Source organism: Stegastes partitus, unplaced genomic scaffold (assembly GCF_000690725.1).
Source record: "Stegastes partitus isolate 25-593 unplaced genomic scaffold, Stegastes_partitus-1.0.2 Scaffold591, whole genome shotgun sequence".
In the NCBI taxonomy this organism is placed as follows: domain Eukaryota; kingdom Metazoa; phylum Chordata; class Actinopteri; family Pomacentridae; genus Stegastes; species Stegastes partitus.
Genome location: NW_007578322.1, coordinates 353,536 through 374,578, shown reverse-complemented (window position 1 = coordinate 374,578; position 21,043 = coordinate 353,536). Strand labels below are relative to the sequence as shown.

At 42.0% G+C, this 21,043-nt stretch overlaps 1 protein-coding gene across 6 annotated transcripts in view; it reads right to left on the bottom strand.

Moving 5' to 3' along the window:
- Window positions 1–1,173: 1,173 nt before the first annotated feature.
- synrg (synergin, gamma) overlaps window positions 1,174–21,043 on the bottom strand; it is a 41,108-nt gene continuing 21,238 nt past the window's right edge. For 3 of the 6 annotated variants that reach the window (XM_008289074.1, XM_008289076.1, XM_008289075.1), the window contains 7 exons: window positions 16,300–16,851; window positions 14,716–14,879; window positions 14,519–14,572; window positions 13,863–13,959; window positions 12,209–12,357; window positions 11,394–11,504; window positions 1,174–2,294 (listed from right to left, as the gene is read on the bottom strand). In XM_008289074.1, coding sequence (XP_008287296.1) covers window positions 2,163–2,294; window positions 11,394–11,504; window positions 12,209–12,357; window positions 13,863–13,959; window positions 14,519–14,572; window positions 14,716–14,879; window positions 16,300–16,851 — 1,259 coding nt within the window. In that variant the 3' untranslated portion in view covers window positions 1,174–2,162. Of the gene's footprint in view, window positions 2,295–6,489; window positions 6,523–11,240; window positions 11,280–11,393; window positions 11,505–12,208; window positions 12,358–13,862; window positions 13,960–14,518; window positions 14,573–14,715; window positions 14,880–16,299; window positions 16,852–21,043 lie in introns of all 6 variants that reach the window. The other 3 variants (XM_008289070.1, XM_008289071.1, XM_008289073.1) reach the window with 2 other exon arrangements.

Here is a 21,043-nt window from a genome sequence, read left to right as displayed (position 1 = left end):
TTCAGAATGTCGTCAAAACGTGTCAGGATGTAGTATATAGTGGAAATAGTGCGATGCATGTCGTAGAAATCACCTCAGGAAAGTATTTCACAAAGAAAAGTCATTTTGGGTTTTGGCACCCTTTTGGGTGCTCGGACCCTAATTATGAAGCTACAGGAGCATCAAAATGTTGCATTTCCATGAAAAAATAGGCTTCAGTGAGTTTATTTCACAAGCTGGCCTCACTAGCCACAGAGGACACATTTCCATGATATGTTGACAGTTTTTTTAGGCCAAAACCTGTAATAGTTTCTCAACTCAGTTTTTACCAGATGCGCTGTTACACCATTTTGTCCTAGAAGTTGTCGTTAAGCTGATGTTGACATTTTCAAAAAGTTTAGTTCTACAACAGAAACGGATTGAAGATGAGCAACAACGAATAGCAAAATTATTATCAAATTTGGCTGAAATTGTGTACATTTCCCTAAAGTAACCTTTAATTGTACCTAACACTATAGTCGCCTTGTTAAATAACTTTTGTCTCCCCCTTCTGGCAGCGAGAGTAATTACATAAACACTGTCAACACGTGCTCATGACGTATTCTTGTCCTTAGTTGCTCTCTGTAATCCTTCCTCTGAGTGCAGAGTTTCTATTTTATCTGGAACATCAGAAACTTTTCTTTAGCTCTTTCCGCCATACTATGTGCTGTGTGTTTTGTAAACACACTGCTAACAGTGCACCAGAGTGGAAATGGTGGCACAAAAACTAGATTTAAAACCCAACTGTACTGCAAAATACAGAGAAAGATATATATTAAACAGCATTGTGTGAACTAATTTTGCAAGAATGTAATGGACGTTTAATTGTATGTAAAAGTCCTGCACTCCAGCTTTAATGCTACTATTTTAGGCAAGATGAAACATTAGCAGTTAGTTTGCATTGAAGAAGAAAATGTACACAATTTATTCTATCCTGTACTCTTCTGCTGTTGGCAATTTTGACGAGATTAAAAATACATGTTCATCTTTATATGCTAGATGTGAAGTTTGACAGGCTGTGATTGGATGATTTGTTTAGCAAATACTCAAGATCAGTAACCCTTTTATTGCATACACAGGCATGTCAGTGTGGTTGTAAACCTTGACAAATGTAAATCCTTCAAAGTTAATTGAGCGTATAATAATCCGCGACGCTTTAAACTGTAAGCACGCTCATTTATTTACATCACATTCACATTACAGTTGGTGATAATTACAATGCTACAGCATGACACTGTAATATACAGAAAATGCTGCTGTAGGTTTCCTTCATAATCAGTCGACTTCTTCCAGACTTCCAGCTCTGCACACAACACCAATACAGAAAATCACAACTGCGAACACGGTTCCCTTCAAGTAGCAAACTTGTACACCCTTTACCCCCAAAATACCTATAAAATACGATTTAAATACCCCAAGAGGTGTTGAAGTTTCCTCCCGACAGTGCAAAAGACATTCAAAGCAGTTAATTCAACACAACGCATAAAAAGAGAGACGCCTGCCTTCGAGCAGAGCAGTGATGGTTCGAATGTTAGATTTTCCAAAAAAGATATTAAAACCATAAGAGCCGCAGAGTTTCATCAGACAGACCCGACGCACAAATATAATTCAAGTACAATAGCAGACTTATGATTCGACACGTCTGGTTCACTGGGAACAAAGAGAGTCATGAATAAAATTCAAACAGAAGCAAAAACAACAAGGGACATTAAAAACTCAAGGTTTTTACAGACATCCTCTGCCAGTGTTTTTAATGATATTGCACACCTAATAATTTAAATATGACTCAGCGATGAGTGAATATTTATTAACATTGACTTCATTCTGCAGTGGAAATCAGTAGAAATAATTTGTCAAAAGCAGCATTAGTAATAGATTTAAATATGACCTACACAGCTGACCTATATGCTTCAGGAGATTTTTTATTTAATGGACGAGCAAAAGGGGAACAATAGCGATATTTAGAGAAAAGATCATGACCTCGGTCTGAGTGACAGCCGAGTTCAACAAAACTGAGATTTCAGGATAAAAAATAAATAAATACAGACGATCCAGTGACTTTAAACGTCCTTCTGTTGGCGTGAGGCGACCGGCCGCTCCGCCTATCTGATGTTAATTAGCTGGTGCCCTGTTACCATGGCAGCTCAGAGCAGGTCGGGCAGGATGAGGCCCGGGGGTTTGGGCTCCACACAGTTAATCCAGAAATTGGCACAGCTGGCGTGGTACTGGTGGCCGCCGTACAGCAGCTTGAAGTTGTCCGTCTCCGAGTTGAACGCCTGTCCGAGTGAAAGGGAGAAATATTAGACACCTGAGACAATCAATCCGACTGCACACGAGAGGGGTCGTCGAAGTAGGGCTGCACAATTAGTGGGAAACGAATCAAGATTTTGTCTTCTCACAGTTAAAATGACATGTAAAACACATCCCAGTTGGTGAACTGCTGGAACTGAGTGGAGACTAGAAGCTTCTCTGTCGACTGCCACCTGCATGTGAGGCGTTCAAGGAACATCTGGAAATTGTAATGACTGTCAATAAGCAGATGTTCAGCAAGTGAAGCATTATTGGTAGAATTTTATTAATATTTTGCCTCTTAAGAGTTGCACTACATTCAGATAATGAAATTTTAGGTCTTACTTGATGCAAAGATTTGTGTATTAGCAGGAATGTAGCGAGAGACGGGCTCTGTCTATTTGAAGGTAAAGTGTAATCAACTAATAATTGTGATAAATAATTGTGATGTCAATCTTGACCAACATAATCATGATTATTCTTTTGCCGATAATCGTGCAGCCCTGAATCAGAGAGATGGAGCTACGTGTCTACAGCACTAGTGGTATCTGGGCTTTGTTTTTCTACTGCTTAAAGGGAAAGTTTGATTTATTCAACTACGTACAAATGAGGAGTTGCACAAAGTGGCGCGCTACAAGATGGAGATCTCTAATGCAGTTAGCAAAGTGATCGCTCCAGGCAGCTAATTTTGGTGTTTACTTTCAGTCAGACTCAAAAACAAGCCTTTAATGATTATTGTCTAAATCAAGCTTTTCGGAACGCTGCAGGCATTGTTGCCAACTTAACGGCTTTTCAACGACGATTTTCAAAAAAGCATCGAATGACAAATCTTGCCACTTTTTAGGCAAATCTTAGCTACTTCACAAAAAAAGACGTCTGCCAGTGAGCATGAGGTCTTATTTTTTTTCTGCTGCAGGCACACCTTCCTCTGCCCGTTAAATGAGTGTCAGAGGAGCCCGGCAGCTGACGGAGCTGTGAATGTATAGCGTCAAACCAGTGCACATGAAACAGGCTTGTGCTTGTGACATGAGCAGAAAACCATCAACGCCAAGAAGCGTTTCCGCTCTGCATGCACAAATATAGCCCAGCGATCACGGAATGTAACGACCGACCACTCGCTTCAACGTCAACACTTGCTGCCTCGACAAAGTGACTTCTGACAATTTGAAGGTGAATCCAGTGGCTGATGCTCTTCTTACTGCTTGCATGAGGTGTGTTGGTTATGTTTTGCAGCCGACTCTGTTTTTCTTTTTGTGATTGTCTGTCCAATAAGGTGGACCGATGTCGGCCGCCAAGGCTGACTGGAGGTAAAGTGAAAAATGACAACTTAAATATGCCAGAATGTAGTTTTCTATGGCATTTCATTAGTCAAAAAATCTGTACACATGAAAACAAAGTGTGCACACAAGATCGCAAGGGAGCATTTGAGCTCAGCATGCAGAGCGTGTAGGGATGGTTTAGCCCTGTATTTCAACATCGAGAGCAGAAATGAGGATGGTTTGGCGCTCACAGATACAGTTGTGCATCTGTTTTGTTGGGAATTTGACTGTATTAAAATACAGTATCATGTGAGCGCAGGGGGTAGGAGAGAAGCACATGTAAAGGACCGACACCAGGCAGAATGCAAATACAAAATGATGCCTACGCTATTTCGCGCAGGCTGTAGTTGCTTTACACTGAAAGTAGTTGGCAATACTGGCTGCAAGGAGCTTACACTTTTTGGTTCAACTTTTGTGTGACTTCTCGTTACTTCTAAATCTCTACAAGAGAGGTTAGCATGATACATAGAGAGAGCCACAGTAGGCACATGAATAAGAAACTCAACAGCTAGTGCAAGAAACCCTTCTAACGTGCCGCTATATTGATCAGCATCTCAAAACGTATGTTTAAATAATAAGTATTGGCACCGATGTTCATTTAGAGCACGAGTCACGTCCTTTTTAAGAGCAACACTGTAGTGCACAGTTCAGCTTTAATGTAGGTGACCCTGCAGTAAACTCTCGCCAAGTTACGCAGGAGAAAAGCTGCCTCGGGCAAGAAAAAGGATTTCAGTACACATGGCTCTGGAGGCACGCAACACCTACTGGGACAAGCTGAACTTCTTTAAAATGGCCCGCATAAAATTATATGAGTTTAGGAAAAGAAGGGTAAAAAAATACACTGCATATAAATAATACTAAACAGTATAAAGTGTTGTTTGAGCCACACAACCACATGCTGTGTGAATCTCACTGATCCCATCCAAATCTGAACAATTGTTTACAGAGAGTCTAAATAAATCTAAAGATTGTCAGCGATGGTTTGGAAGGATGCTGTCGTGTTTGACTCAAAGCAAAGGATCCTACATGCTGTGACACATGTACGCTGTTAAATATACTATCCTATGGAGGCACGACAGTCTCCTGGTATTTCTGACTGTGATGAAATCCATAAATCTCCACCGTATGATGTTTAAAGAGACCTAAGATGTTGCAAAGGTATTGCGCACGGCATCTGTTTAGAGACTAAATATACATTCCAGATCCAGTTTTCACGGCTGTACTGAAGCGGCATGGCTGCAGCTGCACACAGGGTTGCACTGGTGTCATGTTTCCTTATGAAACAAACAACAACAACAAAAAAAGAGAATTTGGCTTATGCATCAAGATGACGGCGTCTTAAATTATAAACTTCAAAACTCTGGAAAACATCTTCACGGATGCTGATTTATCTCAATCAAGACAGACAAGCATCAAAGCATGAAGACACGCTCTGCTTTGAGGCTGTATGTCTAATCAGATGTAGCAGTTATTGTGTAAAATGGGGGAAAATCCTCCCAAACATTCTCCCAAAAAATAACCAAGATCAGAGAGCAAGCTTTGCCTGCAGGTTTAAACATGAAAGCAAAAAAAGAAAATTGTAAGGTGACCTAAAAATATCTGCGAGGTGGTTCTACAACAGCCAAACAGTTCTCAAAAGAAGTCATGTTGTCTGTTTTTCCAGATACGTAATAATCTAGTCTGACTACATCCAATCTGAGCAACGTACATCGTAGAACCGGCTACGACTGAAGTTCTGTGAGAAGTTTAAACCACATGCTGCCGTGCTATTGATTCACAAAGGTTGCACAGTTTGACGCATTTCCACTGTCTGTGCTCCATCGTGGCAAATAGGGATCGCTCATTTAATTCTGTTAGAGACAAATTAGGTAAAAATCCCCACAGCCAAACCTTCTACTTCATAATCTGAAAAAACATTTGCTGAGCTGTAGCTGTTCAGAAAATGAAACGTGGCGATCCAACCCCTACTTGAGGGGCTCTGATGCAAGTTTGCGTTTTCGCCGGGCCCAGCTGTAGCAACTGTGCGTGCAATCAGGAGACGCTAATGTGTGTGATGTGCAGTTTAGGAGTTTGCATCCCTGGTGAAATAATGGAGTTGAAGCCAGAGAAAGGAATGAGTCATGTGCAGTGAATCATAGCCTCCCACACAGAAGCAGAGGGGAGACGCATGCAGAAGGCAGCGACTGCGCACCAAACAAAACGCACCGCCACAACACACCATTAAGTCAGATACGTCTCCACCTGCCCAAATGCAGTCTGCAGCACAGATGCTCTGCTGGATGAAGGGCTTTCTTAAAGGAGCTGAATGACACATTTCCACTCTGTGCTCTTTCTCACATACTCACATTTCACAGGCAGAGCGATTTCCTTTCAGAGCTCTTTTGTGCCCTGGCCTACTTGTTTCCACAAACCTGCACTTAGGACTGCCAAAGCTGGAAATGCTGGAGTGAGAGGGCGCGAAATGAAAGGGTGGTCACACAAAGACACGCTGTAATGCCGCCTCCTTTCACTGCCGAGCCTTTCCTTCGCAAACTCTCCAGCGTCTCTGAAGACTTCACCTGCATGGCGGCAAATGGAGGCCAATTTCCCCTGTTTTAACTAGATAGAGCCTTTTAGACAGGCGGCCGCGGGTAACTCGACTCCGAAACAACAATGAGGGCATTCGTGCTTTCAAGCTGTAGTTGTCAGATAAAACAGCAACTCTACTAATTCGCCTGACCTTTGTAGCTGCATGTAAAGGTTGGGCTTTCAAACCGGGACGATATCTGTCTGGATAATATGAAAATCCGCCTTGAATGCAAACTACGGTTTTCTATACTGTCTTGTGTTTCTATAGAGTCGAAAATAAATGAGACATAATTACCCTCAACCTCCTGTCACTGTCTTTAGTCATTGCCTGGAAGCACAAGAGCAGTCAGAAAGGTGAGGAAAACTCATGCAATGCTGAGAGTAAAGGAAAAAAGCAGCAAGCAAACATTCAGACCAGCAGTTTCACCACTTTTCACAGTGTATTTGTTGGTGAAAACATGAAAGAGTCCAAGCCATTACCCTCCAGGCTCCTACACATTTTCTATCTCAGAATTCAAGAGATTTTGCCCCCATTGATCTTGAGTATTGATCGCAGATTTCAGCCAGTGCTTGGTATGCTCATAGTAACAGATCGGGGCAGTTAGTCCACTACTATAGTTCATAGACGAATCTAGACGAGCCACCGTTACTGAAGGCAGACCTCACTCTGCTGCCTGTGCTTATTCTTAATATATGCACAAACTCTAGTTCTTCAAAATAGTCACTAAATGCTACTAAAATAAATACATATAACCTGAAATGTTTTCATCTAATCTAGTTATCAGCTGTTTCAACAACAAGCTGAGAAACAAAAGAGAGTAAAAACTCCATGACATCAATTTTGCTTTTGAAAATCTCCATTAAATCCTTAAGTGTTGGTCTTAGTTCTACAGTATCACGTGGTGAGAATGAAATGATGATACGATAGTCCATCACCTGAAAATTTATTGGCTGCTGTTTTTATAATTAATTAGTCGTTAGTCATTTCTTTCTAGCAGAAAAAGCAAAAATCCACTGGCTACAGCTTCAGTTTTGGCTTCAAATGTAAATGTTTGCTGAAAAAACACCACATTTGAAAACATAATCTTGGATTGTAAGAAAACAAAGGAATTTCTGACCATTGTCAGTTAAATGAAAAGATAAAAAGACACTCGGATTAATCTATAATAAAAATACGAATTAGTTGCATCCCTGTGTTTTTTTCTTCTCCCGTTTGCAGTGCAAGGAATCATAAAGTTTAGTTTCTGAAATCATATGCTAACAAGTAGTTCATACTACGAATGTTAATCCACACAGCACCTCACATCAGACTGAACATAATGTTCTTTTCTGTAATTTCAGACTAGTCTAGCAGCCCAGCATTTACTCAGGCTGTCTTCGTCTGTCGGCGGATCACTGTTGAATGATTAAGCCGAACATCTCTACTTTCACTATCAACATTAATGTGTTCAGCTCTCTGCTGCCACAGTAATACCAGGGCACCGGATTCGTCTATAACTAAAAAAAAAAACACCTTGTTCACAGGAGAAAACAGCCAGAAAATTCAGATTTATGTTCCTTGTTCTCCACCTTTGAACTTTTTCACAGAGACACTCTGAGACTTTGTGTGTGTAGGAGCCCTGCTAACCACATTAAAGCATGCTGTGACAGAGATGGGCAACCAAACAACAGATCTATAATATTAATGAATATTGAGAAGAAGGGAAAATTCACAGAACAAACTGTTTGGATCCAAACTCCTCTTAGCTGCTGTCTGAGCCGCACACACACGGCTTTATAATCAATCCAGAACCTTGAGGCACTTCACAAACCTGCATTAATATCAATAGCCAGAAATGCTAAATTATTCAACTTAAACTTCTTTCCAGTGCTTCCTCCTGTAATCACCTAAATTAGCATTTATCGTTGAGGCGAGGAGCATCATTAGCCATCATTTCGGGTGAAACTCATAACTGCTGCCACCTTTGAGTGACAAAGTGAGAGGAGATGAAGCTGCTGGCAGTCGCCCATCTCTGTCTCTTGACCTGAAGAAGTAACGAAGATGACAAAAGTGCAGCGTCCCAGAAATATCAGTCCAGTGGGGACAAGTTGAGACTGACTGAATATGACAATAGCTTTTTTCTTTTTTTTGGCTCTACATAAATCAACAAATGGGATAAAAAAAAATAATTAAAAAAAGAAAAAGAGTCATTTCAAAGCATGAGTTGAACAGCAGCCATTGAGCTCATCTGCTGTCAAGCATTTTTCACATTTCTTTGATGCCACGTCAACATCTCCACCCTCCCGTACCTCTGGTTGAAAAACAAATCAGTACCTCTTCACTAAAGGACAATGCAACAATCAGTGCCGTCTGCTGTAGCCAAAGCTGTTCTTTCACTTCATTATCCTCAGAGGGGATTCTATTCTCCACTTGGCTTTTATGCATTCTTACCAGTGTGGCTGTGCCAAAAATGTAATTAAAAGATGGGTTATTAATCTCATGCTAGTGGCACAGAGACAAAATAAAACTGCATTAATTTCAGCGTGCCTGCGTGCACACAAACGTGAGAGGTGAGAGAGTGTGTGCAGGTCTGTTATCCGCCTTACTCCCTGCTTATGACTAATGTGTAAGCCACATCTGCTCGCAGCCTAGATGCCTCTCAGTCAGCCATATCTTGCCCGGACCATCCATCTGGCTCTGGCTGAGCAGCAGAGGGATCACAAGAAACAATCAACGCCACCATCCCGCCCTCCAAACCGCAGGGTCCGAGAATGCCATTAATGGCCCACGTCGATGAAAATCACATTCACCGTAGGCAAGGGGGGTAGACGTACAGCAATTCTGCCCAGGCTGCTGACCAGTTATTAGAAACACTGATGGTAGTTAGATGACAGTGGCGAGGTGAGCAGCTACCTCGAGACTGAGGTGACAGAATAGAAAATGAAACCCTTCCAAGACAAAGTAACAACCCGTGTGACCTTGAAGAACCAATCCCAGAGTGAAACCCAACCCCCCGAGGTGCCAAAGTGACAACTCTCCTCTCTCGCACTTATTTCACATTGTTATCCTTGGACGCTTTTTGGTCTTACGTAAGTGTAAAAGCTGGGAGACAACAGCAACCTACAGTGGCCGTCCAATCACAGCTTAGCAACCGTAACTAGGCACAGCAGGCCTGTCAAGCTTTGACTTTATTCACATGAGAGACACCTGGCATTTAAAGAGTTTGGAGAGTGTTGTCTGAGAGAGTGAGGAACTGATTGAACACTGCTCTACAGTAAGTCATAAGCCTGCAGAGTAACTAACTCGCTGTGGTAACTGAACATTACTTCCTAGACGATCACCTGACTGCCCCGGCTGTGAAGCTGCTTCGAGAAGAAAGCTCAGTGTTGTGTTTCCCTACTGTGTGGAGGCTGACCTTAATACTATCAAGGTTTAGGCTAATGTTAGCAGCTCCGTCTTGCTCTTTATTGGATTTGGAAAGTTTACAGTCCAGTAAACACTGGTTAGTTGTCATCCTCTTGCAACTATGAAAAAAAAATGTGTAATGTGCTGTTTGAAAATACAAACAAAGGCTATAATTGCCTCATTTTTCCTTCTCATGCTTGTACCAACTAGCTGTCAAAAACTGTCCAAGAGCTACTCGGTAACATCACTCTGATGCTTTGGCTACATTGAACGTATAAAAGCCAATTCATGCTATCCACATGACCGATGTGGACTTTTAAAGTCAGCAGCAGAAGTGCATGAGGTTCAAGTCAGAGTACAATCGGTATACGTCGCAAATGGTCACATTACTCCTCATATCGCATGCAGAAAAACACACAGAGCTCCTGTGGTCGTGTCTGATAAACCAGTGGCTGCACCTTACTGTCATTCTGCTATAGGACAAAAAAGCGCTCTGAATTGTTTGTGTGACGTTAAACCAATCGCAGAGTTAAGCGATGGATGCAGCTTTGGTGTTCCACAGTCAGAAATGTTCGACTGCACGTCTACACAGAGGTCTGTGTGGATCCTCGTAGACTTGAGTGAATGACAAAGTTTACGTCGCATGCTCCCTTGCAGACACTTAGGCAAGAAAAGCATGAATTAGTCTTGATGTATGCGGACCAGTCGCGGAGCAAATGTGCCGTGTAATGTATCTTTTTACTGGCTAGAGAGCACGTACAGCGAAATAAGACTGTGAAATGAACTTTCATTTTGGGATGGTTGTGTCTTCAGTCTCTGAACGCAGCACAGTGCTGTGAAACATCATATTGTCTGCCGAGTTTGTGTCATATGGGTAAGTTAACACCTACCAAGAACAGCAATTAAATTACTAAACAACCACAAGTTGATACTCGTCAAACATTTATGGAAGTGGAAGCTCTGTTAGCTACAAAAAAGGCAATTTCCTTTATCCCAGTAGTTAGATTAGAAAAAAAGTTAGTGACTGATTTGTGTGTAAAATAGCTGCACAAACCTTGTGTAGAAATATAAATAGAACGTTTTAAGCATGGCTCTCCACAGCATATACACATTAGTGTTGCAAGTTTCACTGATTACAGTAGAAGCACAGTGGTGCAGCAGCTGCTATCTGAATGGTTGAATGTAGCCACCGTATGAGTCTTTTAGCATGTTTTTATATATACAGAAGTAAGTAAACGCTACAGTGAAAATCCAATCCATACTTTTACAGGAAACTCGCTGACTACGACAGTTCAGCTGGAAAGTTTTGTCTACTTCTGTTTTGTTCTTTACTACGAATTCTAACTACCCAATCTGCCCGTTATCGTTGCTAGCTGCATTACGTGTCCTGTGAGAAGAAAAAGCTTGACAGGTACAAAAGGGGTGATGCTGAGGCTTCGATTCTGGCTGATGCTCTCTGTGAGTTCTATGATATAGTATGTGTGGGCAGAGGGAAAAAAAAAAACTGTTGTTGGGCTTTAGGAGAGGAGATCAGTGGAGAGAAGAGAATCCTGTCACTTTGGCCCCCTGCAGGGCTCGTCGGCAAGAGGAGGATAGGCCCCCCGAGGCCCCCAGTGGGAAAGAGTGGAATGAGATTTGGATGACAGTTGACTGTCTCATACTCGTTTAAACAGACGTCCAATAGTGCTCTCTTCTTTGTTCTGCGAAAAGTTTCAAAGTCAAAGAAATGCCAGTTGTTATCCGCTGTGGATGAGCACAACAACGTTTATGTAAAACTGCATCCACTAACAGTGATTCTGTGTGCGCGCACAAACCTTGCTGCGAGCGTCGACGTTGAGCAGACAAACCCCACAAGCCAGCTCCTTGGCATTCTTGATGCCGTGCCTCAGAATACAGGAGGAGAAATCTAGGGAGCTTTCATCAGGCTGCACACACACAAAACAGACACACAAACACATTTTACTTCCTGCCGCAGGGCAAAATGTAGTCATTTCTATTCTTATAATAACAGCAGTGAGAACAAGTCTGCGTACAGTAAACACCTCCGAGCATCATCAACTTTTTATAAAGTCTTTGCATGACTTCGACTGCGTGGAATAAAAATAAACAATTCCTGAAATAAAAAAGTACCTACAAGTTTCAATTAAACATTTGTTGCATTTTGTTTTTGCCTCCTTCCTCGACATACTGTTTTATCTTCTCTGGTTTGAAACATTTGTCATCGGCAGGCTCTGTGGATGAGGACTGGCCTCCTGCTCTCAGTTTCTGAGTTACAGACACTAGCAGACAGCTGAGTAAATAAATCCATAGAGTCTTTGTCATCCGTGTTGATCTGAACACTGGCCTACCAAAAGACTCCTGCTACATCGTGTCCAAATCAATGAATCATTGATTTTAACCTAATGGACTGACAATACCCGATTCACTTAGACTTCATCATTTTATTGGCAGAATCTGTTTTGTGAACTGACCTTCAATTCTTTATTATTATGAGTATTTGTGTAGCTGTTTTTGAACATGTCTGAGTAATAATAGAAGGCAGTAAAAGCAGCTGTGTACATAAATCTGGATATTTTTATGTCTGTCCTCTGCTGTGACATGTTCAAACGAATGTTTTGGAGCATCTTACCGCGAGCTTTGCCAGCGACATGAAGCCTATGAGGTTGTTCCACACACGGCTGATGTCCTTCAGCAGCTGCTGCAGCTTTTCAGAGCACACTGCCGTCGCTTTGATGCCCAGCTCCACGCGCCTGGTGACGCGGTACACTTCCACCACACCTGAACCGCAACGCAGAGAAGCACACACACGTCACGAAAACACACTTTGTTGCTCTTTTTGCTGCATTTTTAAGAGACTCGCTGTGTCTAGTCCCTCGCTGTGACATGTTTGTCACTCACAGCTCATTAAAAGCAGAGAAACACAACAAGGGAGCAGGACCTTGTCAGGCCAGGCAGAGATAAGCCATCACACCAGAGCTCATCTTAATCTTGTCCTTTCTGTCCTTCACAGGGTGTAAGGCCACACACAGGGTTCTGTAACAGGCTTTTGTTCTCTCTTCATAGCAGCCCTGAGGCTTCATTTATCAACGTTTCCATGCATACAATGTGATTTATCAATATTATCTTGTATGTGAGTGTGTGTACAAATTTAGAAACACTCCTGAACCTGCATATGTACATTCCCCTCATGGCGAAGGTAATTAGAATGAGATCTACAAAGCACACAATAAGTCCTCTCAGTATAATTGTTCCTCATAGCAACACAGGTGGCAACACACCAAAGTCCATCAATCAGAGATGATTTTGGCTAATTTAATTTAAATAAAACCACACAAAAGACACACCCACAGACTGATTGAAATTCAGACAATGTTTGAGTTTGTCTTACATGTGGACAGAGTATTGTAGCGAAAATTGTTGCGCTATCAGTAGATTTTATTTGTAGCAGCCAATTTTAAATGAGCTGCGCCATCAACAACATGCACAAAGGCCATCACAGTGCAAACACAAGCTTTGTTTGTTCTGGGTTTTCAGTACCCTCAGCTGGAGGTGAGTGAAATTATTTGTGTTTTTCAGTTGTGCGAGCGTGATTCATTGGCTATACAACTCCAAAACAATCAGCAGACAATAAAATAAAATAGTCACTTTGTGATGTTCTTGCCTCCTCTGTGCTTTGTGGAGATTAACAGTGGCATGTATCACCTTCAGGGATGATTTCTGTCAGGGACGTCTCACCAATTATTAAAGCAATTTTTTTCCCATCCACAGGCGATACTGATGAATGTGGATTGTCCTACTCCTGTGGCAGTTATTTTGTTTTTGTGCCCATCAGTTGTGTTTTGGTGTTTAATTTCTTAACTTCTTTTCGACCTCTGCAGCTGCTTATCACCAGCCACATGCAACTGACTGTCCAAAAAACGTGCAAAATAAATGATTCTATTTAATGCCACTTGGTTAATCAAGACCTCCACCTTTTTTCTCCTCTCTTTTTCTTTTGTCCTTGTTCATGCTGTAGCAACAAGTGTGCAATCAGAGCCATTTAAAGTGAAGTGGTTCTGCATATGTGGTAGATTTGGGGTGTGTGTTCATGTAAATGCAGCTGTTTTGGGATCTATCGGTTCAGACTGTTCACAGTTCTGCATGTACACACGCCATGAACACTGATTTTCTCGTGCGCTCTGCCGGTTTTGACGCACAAATTTGGGGCTCTTCTTATGCACGGCTTGATTAATGAGGCCGCGGGTGTGTTTATGGTGGTGTGTGTGTGCTTGAATGTTCCTCACCCAGCAGGTACTCCATGCCCTGAGCAGATTGGATGACCTCAGTGCAGACGGAGGAGCTGCTGATGCTGTTCAGGGTGTTGTTGGCTTTGGTGATGACCTTAATACGGAAAGACAGAAGCCAGTGTTAGGACATACATACTGCTTTTGCTTATCATAGTCATCATCATTAGTGTACAGAGGTCCAGCATTTTGACATATGTCACAATGAGAACCTGCACCAAGGAATACCTGTCTTCACTTGTGTTTTAAGTTTTAGCCTTTTTGTGTCCTGCAGAAGATTTTCCTCACTTTTTTTTGACACTGACACATCATTAAGTGCTTTTTTGAAGGAGAAATCTCTAGTACAGTCTCAAGTTTGTAATATTTTTAATTTACACCAAATATTTCAGCATAGGCCGTATATTCAAGCTGTGTATTGTGCAGGCTCTTCCTTTTTTGAGGACATTTGAAAAATGTATAAGCACAAATTCTAAAGTTATATATGCAGAGGGAAAGAAAATAATTTGTCCCAAGACGTACAAGATAAGGAAAGTCCTGTTTGGAAAACATTTCAGTGCCTTTTGGTTATCTTAATTATTCTCCATTTGCAGCGTCACTCTCACAATTACGTCGCGCCACGGGACGAGGTCAGATACAGGACACAAACAAATACAAACCTCCAGAGCACTTTCCAGACACCTCTGCCACTCATACGCGTAGCGCTCGCTCTCCTGCAACAACACAGCACAAAATTATCTCAAATGAACACAAAGGCAAAACAGAAAAAAGAACAGAGGGGCATTTTTTTGTGTTTTGCAGCCTTTAGCAGTCCTGGGTATTGTGCTGAATTCGAACATGTGGGGGCCCTCCTCACCTCCACCTCCCCAGTCAGGTCCTTGTACTTGTCCCTGATGACTGGCAGGGCGGGCTTCTCGCTCAGGGTGTTGGATCGGTCTCTGAAAGGCTGCTCTGGAGCCGGAGACGGAGGCGAACGGCCAATCTCCTTCTCACCCAAACTGTGGCTGCGTTTGTGGGAACCTGAAGCGAACGCAGTATAGAAGAGGGAGACGAATACCGTTAGAGAGATCCACAGACACATATATGTTTATTTTGTTATCAATTCAGCAACCAATGATTAGAACTCATTTCGAGATATGCACCTGTTTGTTTGCAATCATCATACTTCCGTTCTGTTGTGGCTAATTCCTCCCAGACAGGGACGGCATGAGTAAATACTTAATTTGTGGCAAACAATAATTACGTACAAAACAGAGGCACAAATACGTAGGTATGAATTATTCATAGGGACTCTGAGACGGACAAACACATGCTAGGCTCAGACTATTCCAGTGGGGCTGCCAGTTAGTGCATGTGTGTTCAGATGCAGGTAATCCACCCCCCAACTCCTCTACCACCCGCTGAGACATGCGTCATCCTCCCCACATCAACTCACACCACCCCAAAGCCCCACCATGATCAGATTACTGTTTCATGGGGCGAAGAGGAGTTAGCGAAGCCCTCTTCTTCATGCAAATTAAATCCAGCACGGGGAGGTGAATCTACGGAGCTTTTCTCACAGTGCAGGAAACTGTAATGAATTATTTGTGCAACATAACACCAGCGAACGGTGGTTAAAAAAATGAACAGCCGTTGAGTGGATACGGTTAATTTCTGCTCATGGATTTGTTGGCCTCTGCTAATCCATCTCACCAGTCACTGCCATTAGAGCAGGGCTGTCATCTCAACACTACCATCTAATGTCTGACAGCTTTATTACAGATCTGATGGACTCGCCGTGCGGGGGTGGGGTGGGAGAAGATGCTGAAGGAGAGTGGTGTTGTGACAGTTTATGGCCGAGGCCTTATAGCTGGCCAGGAGAGTTCTGATTAAAATATGTTATGTTTGGTCAAAATACATATACTAACATCGCATTTTAGTGCTGAAGCTGTTCTTCAATTAACTCATTACACAGAAAATTTGTTGACAACAATTTTGGCAGCAGATCATTTGTCAAGCTAATCTGCACACATCCAATTACTCCATCTTCTCAAGGGTGAATATTTTGTTTTTCTCGTCTTTTCACTGCATAATGTCAGTGTTCTTTGACTTCATTTGGATTTTGGCAGTTTGTTGGACAAATAAAGCAGCATGACAGGCATTTTTCAAAATATGCAGGGCTGAAACTCATGATTATTATATTAAAATTAGCCATTTTGTTGATTGATTGAGAATATCATAAAATTGTGGAAAATTCCTGTTTGTTGTCTTCAAATGTCCAAAACCCAAAAAACATTCCGTTAACAGACATAAAAGTTAAAAAAAAGCAGAAAAACCCCACATCTAAGAAACTGCAGTTGTTCCACATTTAGAAATAGCAATCAAATAACTTTGACCGATGCATTAATCGACTAATCTGACACTTGTACTCACATGTAGTTAGATCAATATGACGACTCACCTTGAACAGACAAGTCAAAGGTCGCCAGCTCGTTCTTGATCATCTCCTCGCTGGATTTGACTTTGGCCTGAGCGCTGGCTTTGAGGAAGTCAGATTTGCCAAACTTGGGCTTGTCCCCCTGGAAGGCGCCAAACTCATCCGAGGCCTCGCTTTGGTTTCCCTCCGAGCCCGCCTCAGCAGTGGCGGCGGGCGAGTCTGACTTTTCAGAAACAGTACTTGCAAAATCTCCAAAGTCGTCCTCGTCATCGACACCGCCGTGCTCACCGGGGCCAAAGTCAGCGAAGGCTTCAACCTTGTCATCTCCAGATGAGCTGTCCTCTGCGGGAAAGGAGGTGGTGATCTTTGCTACGGGGCCACTTGTGATGTTTTCAGTGCTGCCAAAGGTCAGTTCCTTCCTCTGTGTTGGGACTAACGACGGAAGGGAAGCTCCTTCCAAGCCCTGCGGCTTTCTGACCTCACCGGGCAAATTTTCCTCCCGGTCTGACCAGTCATAGCTGGCCAAGGTGCTGAGGGCCGACGTCCCAAAGGGGTCAAATTTCATGTCGTCTCCTTCTGTAATGACAACACAGACATACCAGTGGTTCCTGGGAATAGCACAGATGCTGTCATGATGCGAGGAAGATTAATGAGTCTAGACGGTGGACTAAGATCCCTGTCGGATTATCACTGTGTCGATGTCAGTGACATCTTTTTGCTTCTAAAAGGTAGTTAGGTCTTAAGAGGGCTTTTGAGAATCTCTAAAAGCCAATTCACTCACATTATCAAATATATTTTCTCACTTACCTCAAGTGATGCAGATAGCTTTTTGTTTTCATGGTGCTCACAAGATTAAAAAATGTGTGGACAAGGATTTCTCTCTAAATACAACAACTTAATCCACACACACCTCCCTGTGGACAGTTTTAACGGAAACTACTTTAAACCAAAAAAAAAAAACAGTCCTGCTCTGTGTATTTTGTTTATGTACTCTTGACTAATGCTTTGGGGAAGAGACATTTCTGCCATTTTTCAATCTTGTGAGCAACACAAATAAAATTTCATTCACTGCGTTTCAGACAAACAGAGGCCACAAATATCTCACATTCTGCCTGAATACTACTTAGAGGCAAGTGAGAATTTTTTTTTTTTTTGGAGGGGGGGCGGACTCTCCTCCCCATATATTTCTCTTGAAAGATGTGGAAACAAATTCTGCAATACACTGGCAACACATCGAATTTTAGCGCATTTAGAATTCTGACAGTAATACCTACCCGCTATATTGAAGTAAGACATCTTCCCTCCCACACTTCTGTTTAATAAATTATCTCTTGGTGTTTTTATGTCTGAGGTGAGTCATGTTTATGCTGCTGCCTTCATCATACTGAAACACTAACGCTGCTGTCTCTCTGTGGACAATTCCTCTTCTCTGGCTGTACGATAACACTTGCTGTTCTCGCTAGTGACAAACAGCTTTGCTAACAATAATCGGAGTTGATCTCTTTATACTAAATGCAACCTGAAGGATTTTGTCTCAAGGCGGACGCTCTAACAACATCAATAAAAGATCTCTCCTGTCACTGCATCTGCTCCGTCTCTTACTCTGTGGTTTGATGGCTTTCTTTATGACTAATACTAACTGACAGCTATACGGCTCGCGCTCATTTGTCAACACTTTAGCATTCAGGTCTCCCTCGCACGCTCGCAAACACATAAATCCACCTTGTTGAACCCTTCCTATTTTGCATGACAGAACCCTCAGATACAAAAAGCAATTTGTGAAATTGACAAGGATCTAGTGCTGTAAGCCTTCGTGTCATTAGGCCACGCTGCGCCGCTCGAGAAAGGTGAGGAGAAAATAAGACGGTACCCGTTTCAGCAATACCAACAGTAATATTTATTACGACAACATGAGTAGAGAGAAAGAGAGAAAGGTCACAAAGTACTGTGAAAGAGGTCTATCATTACAAGAGGTTTGTCAAACTAACACTTGTAAAAGTAGATTTCAGTCATTTAGAATACAAGGGCATGCAGAGTCAGGAGAAAAGGAAGAAAACAAACAGCGAGAAGGTAAAACAAAGATAATCCGAGGATATAGAAGCAGAAACCAGAATGAGAAGGCACATTCACAGACTAGAATCAGTAATTCTGGGGAGATGACAAACTTTGTTTTTTACTATTAGGATGTAAAGCAACAGGTGTGTGTGTTTTTTTTTTTTTTTGCTTTTTTTTTTGGAAAAGATTTGAATACAGAACATTTGGAAAGCCAAGTTGAAAAGATAATTCAAAGAACAAGGCAGGAAGCTTGAACCCTTTGAGGACCTGAGGGGGAAAAACTGTCAAGAGCATCCCAATAATCAATGTTTGTTTTTGGAAAAGGTGTCTTAAGGAGCAGAGAGCAGGCTGCCATCTTTATACATTTAGTGAATTGTAAAATAGGATTATTAATTAATAAATAAATAAATAAATAAATAAATAAGGGGAAGCGATCGTGAAGTCTGCGTTAATCTGCTCGTAAACGTGTAAAGTGATTTTGTTCAAGCACTCAAAGGGTTACAGAAAACAAAGAGGGCCATCCTTACACCTGACATCCCACAAAAGGGCCTTAATTACATCCAATCACAGATGCAGGAACAGATTTAAAGAGACAGTATCCTTTTTCTCTTGCTACAGTGATTGTTTGTCAAAGCAGGCTAATGTGCACAAACTCCTACGATCCCGTAAATAATAGCACGTCATTGTTTACTAAAGACATCAATGTTTCGATTCACGTTAACCTAAAATACTTTCATCGTACTAAATACTGTAGGCTACATTTAATTTACATAGTTGGCAAATCACGACAAGATCAAGGAGTCTTTCTAGTCTCAAAATAAGAGTTCATATTCCTGTAAGAAAAATACACTATTAAATCTGTATGTATACATTTTTCCTTCGATAAAAACAACTTGCAATACTGTTATGCATAAAATGGTTATTTTGTATTATGTTCTTGTCAATTTCACAAATTGAAAAGGCAGGCACACTGCAGCAAAAAGCAAGGCAGGAAGGGTAATACTAACTTCATTATGTTCTCAGAGAGCCAGACCGTAGAGCCACACGTGATAAATTCATGCTGCGATATCACAGATAACGGTGAAAAAGAAAAAAAGAAAAAAAAGAAAGAAAGAAAGAAAGAAACTCGGATTCCTTTTGTGACTCAAAAGGAACCTCACAAAAGAAATACTGTCTCTTTAAGATTACATACATTTCCAGAAACACAGTGCAAAGCAAGGTGAGGTGCTCGAACTGCTCGGCCTGCTACACTTGAACAACAGGTTAGTCCCAGAGCTCTCCAAGAACAAGAACAGCAGAGAAATAAGATTGAAATGGAAACCGCTGTTAGAGTAGCACAAAAGCTTCTCAGGAATGTATCGATGTCAGAGCGGGCACGTCTTCGCCCGATCAGCAACTGTTTGGCTGCAGCTCCGTGAACTGATCGTTTGCTCTCAGTACAGAAGGGCCTGTTTGGGTTTAACCAAAATCTGACCGCTGCACAGAAACTGAAATAAGGCAATGGGGATGTTTACATTAATGTTTTTGTCTGGTCAAGTAGAAACAGCGATCAGTTCCTTGGATGAATGAACTGATATGTGGAAATACTGACTGCATGGCTGTTGTCAGGTGAAGAACTTGCAGAACTTTCTTGATCTGCAGGAAATTTTCTGAGCTTACAAAAAAAACCCCAGAAAAATCCCAAAAGCCTTCACCTGACAGCGATTACAAGCCATGTCATGCAACACCAAAGAACGGTCTGGAATGTTTGCCATGAAACATGAGCCATGACGTGGAAGGTGAGATGCTCGATGAATAAATGATGAGCAGTGGAGAGAGGAGGAAGAGAAGGAGTGCTGACATGGACGCTACCTGACTATTAAGGAAACTGGGTAGTTCTCCTTTAAATAAATGACCCAACAAGTTTTAGGTAAACTTTGACTCCACTTTCATGGACGTGAGGTAGGGGACATAAAGCAGACACGCTATTATCGAGAAATCTCATCGTTAGAGGGCTATTCAATCCAAATAATACTGCATGGCCAGTCTGAAAATACTGCAGGGTAATACAATAACCGTCGGACATAAAGAGGCAAAAGCATGCACTCACATTCAAGCACTCGGGTCTGAAATTCGCATTGCATTCAGCTATAATGTGCCTAATTTGTGACACAATTCACTTTTGCTCCATTTCAAAATAGCTTGTTTCCAGTTCTTGCATGCAAAATTTCCTTATAATGATAGCATTTCATTTCCAGCTAATCAAAATGATATTATCTGTTACGCTTTCAGCACACAGCAGTTAAAAAGATGAACGATGGCTTACAGATAATGCCTTTGGTAAACTGCAGGCCTATTGTGCGAAAACCTGTGATTCGAAACAAGACCATCACTGTAGCTTCCTCCTGTACTCATCTGTATTCAAGCGCACTTTCTGTTTGCGCTGCTCGACATGTCAACAACACGCATACTGAAGGTACACTGAAGAGGGGGGAGCGGGGGGGAGTGCGACGTCTGCCGCTGCAGCGTGGACACAACAAACAGGAGGCTTATCCGAGTCACACAGACGGCAGCCGGGGACCTCGTCTCTGGACTATGACTGCCAACACATCAAAACCAGGCACTCATCATTTGTAAATAAATAGAGATATGGGCCGGGACCTTTCTGTCATTACAATAACAATATACGCAAGCCAGGAAGGGGAACGTGGGAATAAAAAACTAAGGGAGGAAA